Source organism: Sceloporus undulatus, chromosome 1 (genome assembly GCF_019175285.1).
Source record: "Sceloporus undulatus isolate JIND9_A2432 ecotype Alabama chromosome 1, SceUnd_v1.1, whole genome shotgun sequence".
Lineage (NCBI taxonomy): Eukaryota > Metazoa > Chordata > Lepidosauria > Squamata > Phrynosomatidae > Sceloporus > Sceloporus undulatus.
In genome coordinates, this window is record NC_056522.1 from 170,639,311 (window position 1) to 170,651,442 (window position 12,132).

General features: G+C 43.0%; 1 protein-coding gene across 1 annotated transcript in view; it reads left to right on the forward strand.

The window, feature by feature from the left end:
• The window catches only part of COL4A2 (collagen type IV alpha 2 chain), a 225,032-nt gene that overhangs the window by 194,752 nt on the left and 18,148 nt on the right, over positions 1 to 12,132 (forward strand). Inside the window, 6 exon segments of the mRNA XM_042445762.1 lie at positions 1,158 to 1,319; positions 1,416 to 1,514; positions 7,303 to 7,449; positions 8,437 to 8,553; positions 9,704 to 9,895; positions 11,483 to 11,769. Of these exon segments, the coding sequence (XP_042301696.1) occupies positions 1,158 to 1,319; positions 1,416 to 1,514; positions 7,303 to 7,449; positions 8,437 to 8,553; positions 9,704 to 9,895; positions 11,483 to 11,769 (1,004 nt within the window).

Sequence of the window (12,132 nt, forward strand, 5' to 3'; positions counted from 1 at the left end):
TGTCCAATATTTGCGCAATTGCGTGTGATAATCATTCACACAATTACTCGCCATTTTCGCTTTATCTACGGGATGCTTTAAATGTGCTTTAATCTCTCTTTAATACCAAACTTAGCCCCAGTGTGATAAACTCCTTAGAGGAGTTATATCCCAGGCAATTGTTTTGGTCCAGAACATGCTGGAATAGCCTTCTGTCAAAGTTTGCATCAGCAGAGACAGAGGACAATTTTATAATGATACAGATAACAGTCCAACAGCTTGTGTAAATCTGTAGAAATTTCCTTATAAAACGATGAGTGGCACAATTTTTCAGAAGAATTGAAGAAGTGTTGAAGCCCACCCTATTCTGGAAAAAGTATTCAATACTTCAAATTAATGGTTGAAAGAGGCAATGCCAGAGACTCCACATGCAGAAGATTTTATTTATTTATTTATTTATTTATTTATTTATTTATTTATGGTATTTATACACCGCCCTTCAGCCCTAAAAGCTATCAGAGCGGCTTACAATTATTATTTTTAATTAGGCGGTTCCCTGCCCTCAGACTTACAATCTAAAAGACATGACACAAAAGGAGAAGGGAATGGTGGTAGGGAAGGGGATCAGGTCCAGTGGTTATTCTCTCCCTCTCAGACCTGGACCAAGGCAGATGGACTGGAGGGAGGGCTCTTCTTCTTCAGGCTAGCCCTGATGGAGCTGGGCCTGCCTGTTCACTCCCTCACAGGCCAAAGGATGACAGTTATCATGGAGGGAGGGCACTCTATCTTAAGGCTAGCCCTGGTGGAGCTGGGCCTGCCTGTTCACTCCCTCACAGGCCGAAGGATGACAGTTATCATGGAGGGAGGGCTCTCTATCTTCAGGCTAGTCCTGAAGATACTATTAGGAGGGATACTAGCTTGAGAGGTTTTCACATCAGAACAGTGGAGTAAACCACTTTCCTCCTTCAAGAAAAATGACATTTCACAATTTTGAATTTTTCTTTTTATTTAAAAGTCTAAACACAGTAAGTTGAATTTTCAATATCATACACCTCTGCATTAAGCTGAAGCCATCAAGAATGGAAGCCCACAAAGATGCTACACATTTTTGTCTTGTAATCACTTGATTAGAATAATTTATTATTTTATAATGTCTAAACTATGTATAAATCTTATAGGCTACCCAGGCCCACCAGGGATACCTGGGCTAGATGCTCCACCTGGGACCAAAGGAGAAGAAGGACAAATAGGTGTGGTTGGAGAAGATGGTCAAAAGGGACTTAGAGGAGATCCAGGTGCATCTGGAAGACCTGGAATACCAGGTTTTCCTGGAGCAAGAGGTAAGATGGCAGAACCCATTATTGAAAGCTACCAATTTATTCTGACTCAACAGATATGTAATAGTAACACATCCACTTCATTATTTTGCCTTGAAGGGTATAAAGGTGAACAAGGAGTCATGGGCTTTGTTGGTCTACTGGGAATTCCTGGTGAAACTGGCCCCACTGGGCCCAAAGGAGACAGAGGGGCTACTGGTAAGTAAATGTTTATATTGTTAGTTCAGTGTTTATGAGACAACCATCTTTAAAAACTGCTGGAGACAGACCAAATTGACAGATCCTACGAAATGACAGCCTCCTTTTGAATGTGGAACCCAGATTTCATATAGGCTATCCCAAGTGTTCTCATTATAAATATATGTTCAGCTAATGTTTTATTTTTTCAGAAACAATAATTGCAAAGAAATGCTTGCTTCTTTTCCATCAAAATAAGTGGTGCAATGTATTAGATCACCACTAACGCCTCTAACCTATATAAAAGGGATCTTGTAGGACCTTGGAGACTAACTGAAATAAAGAAACTGGAAGCATAAGCTTTTGGAGATGTGAGTCTACTTTCCCAGATCCTCTTCTAACTGATATATTTGAGAATGATGGTTGCTACTATATTTTCCATTTGTGCTTTTGAGACTGTATGGAGAGAGGACTCCATCATTCTGCTTCCTTCAAAATTCGAAAAATACAGTTGGGTGCAAATAGATGGGGTTTTGTTTGTTTACTCACTTGCTTGCTTTTTAAGAGCTGATTGGGTAGCATGCAAGGTTCATGTCATTTAGGGAAATTGCAGGGAATAGGGAAAGGGAGTGATGTGTGTGGGACAGTTTACCTAGATCAGGGGTAGGCAACCTTTTTGAGCCGGGGGCCGGGTTTCTGTCCCTCAAACAACTGGGGGGGGGGGGGGGGGCGGGGGCCACCGCGCGGGGGGGGGGGGGCCACATGCTGGGGGTGGAGCTTCCACCCTCCGGGGGCAGTGCTACACACCGGGGGTGGAGCTTCCACCCTCTAAGGGTGGGGCCAGCGCTGGAGGCCTCGCCCTCTTTCTGAGCCCCTGACGGGGACCCAGGCCCCATCAGAGGCCAGCAAAAAGCCAATGAGGGCGCCAGCGCTAGAGGCCTCGCCCTCTTTGCCAGCCCCTGACGGGGCCCCAGGCCCTGTCAGAGGCTGGCAAAAAAGCCGACGGGGGCGCTAGCGCTGGAGGCCTCCCCCTCTTTGCCGGCCCTGCCGGCCCCCCCATCTCACATTCATTCTCTTTTCTTTCTCCCTTTTCCTTATTCCATCTCCTTTTCTCATTCTCCCACTTCCTTCCCTCCTTCCCACTCTTTTTCCTTCCATCCATCTCTCTCTTCCTCCCTTTTCCTTATTCCTCCCTTTCTATTTTCCTTTCACCTTCTTACTACCCTTCCATGCCTTTCTTCCTCCATTTCCTTTATTCCCCCTTTCTTCCTTCCCTCCCTTCCACCTCTTCCTTTATTTCCCTCTCCCTTTCTCATCCCCCTTCCTTCTTCCTTCCCTCCCTCTTGTCTTCCTAGCTCCCTTCCCTTCTCCCCATCTCTCCCTCCAGACCTCTTTCCTTCCTTCCTTCCCTTCCTGCTGGAGGCAGAGGTCCATCCCTTCTTCCTTCCCATCTTCCCTTCTCTTTCTCCTTCCTTCCTTCCCTATGTCTCCCTTCACATCCCTCTTTCCCTCATGTTTCTCTTCCTCCCTCCCTCCCCCATCTCTCCCTCCACACCTCTTTCAATCCCAATCTCCTTCATTCCCCCCTTCCTTTCTTCTTCCTTCCTGGCTCTCTTCATCTCTACCTCGACACCACTCTTTCTTTCTTTCTTTCTTTCTTTCTTTCTTTCTTTCCATCCCTTCCACTCTCTCTCCTTCTTTTCATCTCTTTCCTTCTTTCCACCCATCTCTCTCTTCCTTCCTCCTCCTCCCTTTCTCATTCTCTCTCTTCCCCTTTCCCCATCTCTCCCTCCCTCCACCTCTCTTTCCTTCCATCCGTCTCTCTCTTCCTTTTCCTCCCACTCTTCCTTTCTCATTCTTCCTTCTCCTCCTTCCTCTCCATCTCTCCCTCCACACCTTCCTTCCTTCTCTCTTTCTTTTCCTCCCTCCCTTTCTCACTCTCCCCTTGCCTTCCTTCCCTGTCTCTCCCTCCACACCCCTTTTTCTTTTTTGCTTTCTTTCTTTCTTTCCTTCCTTCCTTTCTCCCCTCTCTTCCTTTTCCTTCCTCCCTTTCTCATTCTCCCTTCTCCCCATCTCTCCCTCCACACCTCTTTCTTTCCTTCCCTCCTTTCCACTCTCCTTCCTTCCTACCATCTCTTCTTCTTTCTCTATCTTTCTCCACTCCACTCCCCTTTCTTTCTTTCTCTCCCTTCCACTCTCTCTCCTTCCTTTCCTCCCTTCCCTCCTTCCTTCACTCACCTGCTGGAGGCAGAGATCCAGGAGGAAGGAGGCCGGCGGCCCCCCAAAGGTCCTGCCCGCTCGTGCAAGAGACTTTTGGCCTCTCGCGCGAGAGGGGGGAGGCCAGCGGCCCCCAAAGGCCCTGGGCGAAGGGCCTGGTGCTGCCACCGATTGCCGCCGGTGCGGGGCCTTTGGCAATCGGCGGCAGCACCAGGCTCGAGCTGATCCCCTGGCCTCGGCGGGCCGCATGCGGCCTGTGGGCTGCGGGTTGCCAACCCCTGACCTAGATGATGGATACGGTGGGAGCATATATATTTAAGGAGGATGGATGAGGCCATGAATGTGAGAAATAGGGAGAGGGGGTGGGTTGATGAGAATTAATGTTGATTTTGTGTGAGAAAAGTATGGGATGGGGAAGACATTACCTTTTGATCCACCTCAACCAGTGAAATATCTTAAGGGCACCCCGTATTTTGGGGATAGTGGAGGAAATGTGAGATCTTGGCAGGATATATCTTGACTTACACAGAATTTAGGGGCCAATATTGTTTTGTATGCTGCTGCCAGAAAGATAAATTGTGCTGGGTTTGAGATTTTCATCATGGTTAATGTTATGCTGGGCTAAATACTGTTGGTCAGCATAATTAACTAGAAAAAGGATGGCCCTACCTTGCCCTGGACCATCACTGTTTTTTTCCTTATTACAAACATTAAAATGCATCAATATCTCATCTTTTCTACATCACTTTCCCAAACATCCGTATTGTTTGCATTCTGTATACTGTATTTTTATTTGAGCCTTCTGATCTCTTCCCTGTCTATCTACACAGAATTATGATCAAATTATGCTGTTATGTATTTTCTGTGTGGTAATTGCTCTCAGGCTCTCATTTCTGTACCCTGATTTTGATTATTTGAGTGTTTGTAACAAAATAAAACAAAAGCTCCAGTGTCAAGTGGAGAGCATCTGGATAAAAATTAAAGGGGAGGGAAACAACAAGGATGTTACGGTGGGAGTCTACTACAGACCCCCACGTCAGACTGAGGAATTGGATGATATCTTTCTAGAACAGATGACCACACAGTCAGAAAAGAGAGATGTAGTAGTGATGGGCGACTTCAACTATCCTGATATTTGCTGGACGTCAAACTCAGCAAAATCCTCAAGGTCTAGCAAATTCCTCACTTGCCTGGAAGACAATTTCATGGTCCATAAGGTGGAAGAGGCAACAAGGGGGTCAGCTATTTTGGATGACTTGGTTAATGGGGTGCAAGTGGTGGGATCCTTAGGTGGAAGTGACCATGTTCTCCTGGAGTTTGTTATACAATGGAAAGGAGAAGCCAGGCATAGTCAAACACGCATTCTAGACTTTAGGAGAGCGGATTTCAGTAAACTTAGAGAAGTATTGAGGATGATCCTGTGGTCAGAAATACTAAAAGGGAAGGGAGTTCAGGACGGATGGGAGTTTCTCAAAAGAGAGATACTGAAGGCACAATCTCAAACAGTTCCAGTGAGAAAGAAAAATGGGAGATGTCTCAAGAAACCAGGATGGATGACTAAGGAACTTTCAACTGAGCTAAGTTTGAAACGGTACATGTACAAGAAATGGAAAAAGGGGGAAATCACAAAAAAGGAATTAAAAGAAATAGCAGGCATGTGTAGGGGTAAAGTCAGAAAAGCAAAAGCGCAGAATGAACTCAGGCTTGCTAGAGAGTTTAAAAAGAACAAAAAGAGATTTTTTGGATATGTCCACATCAAAAGGAAGAAGAAGGAAATGGTAGGGCCACTGCGTCGAGAGGATGGCAAAATGTTAACAGGGGACAGAGAAAAGGCAGAATTACTCAACACCTTCTTTGCCTCAGTCTTCTCAGAAAAGGAAAAGGGGTGCTCAACCTGAGGACAATGGAGCAGAGGACAGAATAGGGGAATTTCAGCACAGAATAAGTAAAGAGATAGTAGAGGAATACCTTGTTAATCTAAATGAATTTAAGTTTCCAGGACCAGATGAACTACATCCAAGGGTATTAAAAGAACTGGCAAATGTAATATCGGAGCCATTGGCAATCATATTTGAAAACTCCTGGAAAACAGGAGAAATCCCAGCAGACTGGAGGAGGGCAAACGTTGTTCCCATCTTCAAAAAGGGGAAAAAAGAGGATCCCAACAATTATTGTCCAGTTAGTCTGACATCAGTACTAGGAAAGATTCTGGAGCAGATCATTAAACAGAGAGTCTGTGAACATCTAGAAGGCAATTCCATAATCACAAAAAGTTAACATGGGTTTCAGAGAAACAAGTCATGCCAGACAAATCTGATCTCTTTCTTTGATAAAATTACCAGCTTGGAAGATGAAGGGAATGCTGTGGATATAGTATATCTTGATTTCAGTAAAGCCTTTGACAAGGTTTCCCATGATATTCTTGCAAACAAGCTTGTAAAATGTTGGCTAGACAAAGTAACTGTTAAATGGATCTGTAATTGGTTGACCGGCCGAACCCAAAGGGTGCTCAACAATGGCTCTTTTTCATCCTGGAGAGAAGTGACCAGTGGGGTCCCACAGGGCTCTGTCCTGGGCCCAGTGTTATTCAACATCTTTATCAATGACCTGGATGACAGAATTGGGAGCATACTTATCAAATTTGCAGATGACACCAAATTAGGAGGAATAGCTAATACTCCAGAGGACAGGATCAACATTCAAAATGATCTGAATAGACTAGAAAGCTGGGCCAAAGCTAACAAAATGAAATTCAACACAGAGAAATGTAAGGTACTGCACTTAGGGCAGAAAAATGAAATGCACAGATATAGGATGGGGGACACCTGGCTGAATGAAACTACATGTGAAAGGGATCTGGGAGTCCAAGTAGACCACAAGTTGAACATGAGTCAACAGTGTGATGCGGCAACTAAAAAGGCCAATGCAATTTTAGGCTGCATCAATAAAAGTATAGTGTCTAGATCAAGAGAAGTCATAGTGCCACTATATTCTGCTTTGGTCAGGCCTCACCTGGAATATTGTCTCCAGTTCTGGGCACCACAATTCAAAAAGGACATTGAGAAACTGGAGCATGTCCAAAGGAGGGCGACTAAAATGGTGAAAGGTCTGGAAACCTTGCCCTATGAGGAACGACTCAGGGAGCTGGGGATGTTTAGCCTGGTTAAGAGGTGATATGATAGCCCTGTTTAAATATTTGAAAGGATGTCATATTGAGGAGGGAGCAAGCTTGTTTTCTGCTGCTCCAGAGAACAGGACCAGGAACAATGGATCCAAGCTACAGGAAAAGAGATTCCACCTCAACATTAGGAAGAACTTCCTGACAGTAAGGGCTGTTCGACAGTGGAACACACTCCCTCAGAGTGTAGTGGAGTCTCCTTCCTTGGAGGTCTTTAAGCAGAGGCTAGATGGCCATCTATTGGGGTTGCTTTGATTGGATTTCCTGCATGGCAGGGGGTTGGACTGGATGGCCCGCGTGGTCTCTTCCAACTCTATGATTCTATGATTCTATGAAGTTAAAGAAGAGAGTGTCCTGTGCAATCTGAATGCTTATCTGGAGAGTCAGTTACATTGTGTTACGTTTAACTTCTAGGATTTCAGGGACCTCCAGGTTCTCCTGGACTGCCTCCTATCCTCCCTAAACTGGTGGCTGAGCAAGGGTCACCAGGGGCCCATGGAAACAGAGGGCCTCCAGGCACTTTGGGTGAAATGGGTCCTCAAGGTCCACCAGGAGATCCAGGTAGGAGATGATTCAGCAAGGCAGCCTTGGGTTCTGTGGCAATTTATTTCTCATTGCCAAAGCTATCTAACATTCACTTCTAGTTACAAGACATGTTCTGTCAATATGTCTCATTAGAGGCATATGAAAATATTTAGTCTAAATCTTTCAGTTATGCAGGTTTTTCCTTAATTATTTTCTTTGCTAAAGACTGCAGAAATTTAGCCAGTGGTTTTGGAGGTCCTAGCTTTAAATTCACATGAATATCCATTTTTACAATAATACTTTCCACATATCTGGCTTGAATATATTCCCTCCAGAAGTTCAGTGTTGATTTTCTGACATGCCAGATGTCGGGGGGGGGGGGGGCTTCTTCTGTCCAATCTATGAGAAACATGTTATGCCTAGTAGTGTTATCACACCATAGCACCTTTATTGCACCTTGTCAGATTTCAGACTTTAAGGAGGGTCAGTCTTGACTAACACTTGGATGGAATAACACCAGGCCATGTCAGATACATCTCCAGGTAGGGCTAGGGAAAATGCCTGCTGGAACCCTGGTGAGCCATTGCTACCAGTCATGTTCCACTATCTCCAGAAATCTTTTTGTCACAGCTACACACAGTTACAAATTATTTCTGCAGGTAATCCCATTATCTTTCAAAAGATAAAACCTTGCATTGCAGTCAAATTTTGGCATATATATTTGGTGACACTGCTTTTTTGGTGACCAAATGGGGTGAACATGAGATAGTATATTCTCCTCTGAAAAGAGTAGGAAAATGTATCTAGTCTATCCTTATTCTTTCAAACACTCCTTCATTTTAGCTACTTGCCAAGCAATCCTAGACAAATGTTATTAGCTTTGTCATTAAAATCATTTATCATCTGTCTTTTATATAATCACTCCCCTGTATTCAAGGAGCTTAAACTGACTTTTCCCTTTTCCCATAAGAATCTGTATATGAAATGGCATGGAGTATACATCTGTTTAACTTTATTTTAAAGGATTTAGAGGCCCAACAGGTAATCCAGGACTGCAAGGAAGAGGAGGAATGCCAGCATCTCCAGGCTTCAGAGGTGATCAAGGGCGACCAGGACTGCAAGGCCCAGGGGGCTTTGAAGGTGAGAATAGCATCACCCATATTATTTCCCCTTCCATATCTTCGTAGGACTCCCCCCCCCTCCCATTTGTATCTTGTAAGGCTTCTTAAGTCTGGTAAATCATCCATTTATACTGTGCATATCTAAGAGCCAGAATGGTATGATAGTTTGAGAGTTGGATCAGGATTCTGGGAGACCTGTGTTCAAATTTGCATTCAACCACAGAAGCCCACCAGATGACCTTGGGAAGTCACACTCCCTTAGAGGAAGACAGTGGCAAACTAGGATTCCACACCTGGTTGTTTTGTTATGAATTCCTACATGGCAGAGTTGAGGTAAGAAGAGAGTATTTAGAAGGCTGCCCCAAAGGTGACTGATTTACTAGACTGATATTTTTTTTTAAAAAAGGATTACATTTCTTTTACACTGTGTAAATATCTTTTGCCTGGTGTATGGTTTACACTGGCTCTTTGCACAGGTTATCACATATGAGACCAAGTGGACAGGTGTAGAATGTACCACTTATTCTGTCCTAAGTTCATTGATCAATATTTCTAAAGTAAAATAAGTAGGTATCATATGGATGTGGTTTTTCCCATTGAGGTATCCTGCCTTTTGGATCATGATTATACAGGCTAACTTTTTTTTTAATTTATTTTTCTGCCAGAGAACATGAGTTGTATGTTCAAAAGAAAAGCATACAGACTTAAAATACAGCTTGATTGGGATTTTCACCATGTCACAATTGAAGTTATAATCATTCACACTTTTAATTCTCTCCTGCACAAAAAAAAAAGTTAAGACACACCATACATGACCTGAGAGCTAGAGTGTTTTTGACATGCAAGAGCATTCAATCATGCAATCCCTGTGTCTGTGTTCCAAAATGGTGGATGTAAACTGCTGTTTGGGAGTGTTGATATCCATGTAAATACTGTACTCCCTTTCTTCTATTATGACATGAGACCCATTTTCACAGTGGCTCCAGTTCAGAAGCTATAGTTACCTAACCTTGCGTGGCTTTAGCTGGATTTTAATGATGTTTTCCACATCAGCTATATTCTTTAGCTGGATTTTAATGATGTTTTCCACAATCTGCTATATTCTAATGACAGTGTTTCCCACATTCACTCCTTAATCAGCTACTTTCCCCTTCTCTCTCCTTTCCCAGGTTCTGCAGGTGAACCAGGTACTCCTGGGGTGCCAGGTATGCCAGGACGCAGTATTAACATAGGATATCTTCTGATAAAGCATAGCCAATCTGATCAAGAACCCATGTGCCCTGTTGGTATGAACAAATTGTGGAGTGGCTACAGCTTGCTGTATTTTGAAGGGCAAGAAACAGCACATAACCAGGACCTGGGTATGCATTTGTGGACTGAGCCTTTTTCACAATTTTTAAAGACTATCTTTTTACAATATTTCAAAAATTTGACCAAAAGATGTGATAATAGAAATCTGCCACTAACTTATATTTTCAAATACCGTATTTAAAAATACTTCAACAAATGGAATTTGAAAACTACAGTTACTACATTAAATCATATTTTCACTTTGTTCTTTTCTTTTCTCCCCACTATTTTAAAAGTAAAATGACAGAGTTGTATTTAAAAATACATATTTAAAAAAATGTCAGATTTAATTGTTTGAGGAAGATGAGAGGGAAGACAGTAGACAAATATCCAGGAGTATTGTATGAAAAGACTTGAAAGGTCATACCTCAAAGCATTTAGGACTACCCGGAGGTTCAGGATAGATAGTGGTATATACCTGGCAGATACAAAAGAAGATGCACTTGAGGAAATTCCTCTCATGTAAATGGGAAGAAAGACTAATACTTTGCTTTTGTGTGAGAAAGGAAATTATTGCTTCAATTTATCTCTAGTGACAGAGCATGAGGGTTTAACTGGGGAGACCATCCAGAAGAATTGCCATATGTGTGGGTAACAGAATCTAATTTAGGAGCTTTGCCAAGTATAAAAACAGAGTGAGTAGCAACCAACTGCCTTCTCACAGTGTTAAGCCACAGTCTTTCGTTCAGTCATCTTGTAAGAATGTTAGTTACTTAGTAACTCACCAAAGTCTTGGTACGTTTAGCCCTTTCTTTTTACACCTGTGGGTGAATGCCTTAACTACGTAATCATAGTCCCTGGGATTGAGTTTTCTTCTGGACTGAGGATTGTTGTTAACAATTTCTCTGGTTAGAACTATAGATATGGTGAAAGGGATTTGTCCTTCCCAATGGCACCAGCATCTGGGCTAGTATACTCCTTATTACTTACGCCCTATCAACTCCCTCTTACTATCCAAGCCATTGCTGAAAGTATAAAGCAAACAAAGCTGAGACTATTGCTACTGTTGTTAGATAAGGATGTTGTTGTTAGAGAGATCTTGCAAAGCAAAGAGGAGCAAGAGAAAAACACAACCTACAGGGCATCAGGCAAGAAAGAAGACTCGTACTTAGAGGCTGCTCCTCAAAGGTGTGTGCCATTCCTGCCTATCAGGGTGAAAGGGAGGAACAACCCATTTTAGGATGTTCTGCCTTTCACTGCTGGGAAATTGTTGTTAATAGCAGTCAAATGAATTTATCCTACTTGAATCAGAAATGCTATTTTATACTTTAAGATCCAGATGCCAAACAGTTATTGTTGAAAGATGCAGACAAAAAACTTAAAGCATTAAGATACAGAACCAGAATTATTAGATGACTAAATTAGATTATTGGATAGCAACTTTTCAGCACCATTAGATAATAGAGAATTCAGAATTGCAAATAGGAAAACATGTGATTGTTGTAGGTTTTTCTTGGAAACTGAAACTAAGTGAAAATGTCATCTCCCTTTCCCCACTATATAGTTCCAGTGAATGTGGAAGGAAACCCCGATACTGACCCTTCAGAACAAATGACACATAGAAAAACACTAATGAAGGTTTGTGTTTATTGCTCCAGGTCTGGCTGGGTCATGTTTGGCTCGATTCAGCACTATGCCTTTCCTCTATTGCAATCCTGGTGACGTCTGTTACTATGCAAGTCGCAATGACAAATCCTACTGGCTCTCAACTACAGCCCCTCTTCCAATGATGCCTGTGGAAGAAGAAGAGATCAGGCCTTACATCAGCCGTTGCTCAGTATGTGAAGCTCCAGCCGTTGCGATAGCTATTCACAGCCAGGATATGACTATTCCACACTGCCCTGAAGGATGGCGGAGTTTATGGATTGGTTACTCCTTCGTCATGGTATTTCCTTCTTTTGCTGTTTAGTATACAACCGTTTTAAAACCACATCGATAATCTCATTTTATACCAGGATGGTCCCATTCAAGGGACTAAACATGTCCACAAGTGTTTCAGTTAAGCAGTGCTGCATTATCAGTTTCTTTGAATTATTTGGTGGGCCTTGTGCCATGAATAGATTTAATAAGTTGCCTGTTTGATGGATAGGTTTGTTACAAACCTGTACAGAAGACAATAGGAGCATGTATCTCCCAAGGTCCACAGTTATTGTCTGGCTGTGGTTGTTTAGCTGAAACTCATGGCTGCCAGTGCCTCCCACTCCCATTTTGGAGGGCTGTGGTTGAGTGTAAGCAAGGATCCCAACAG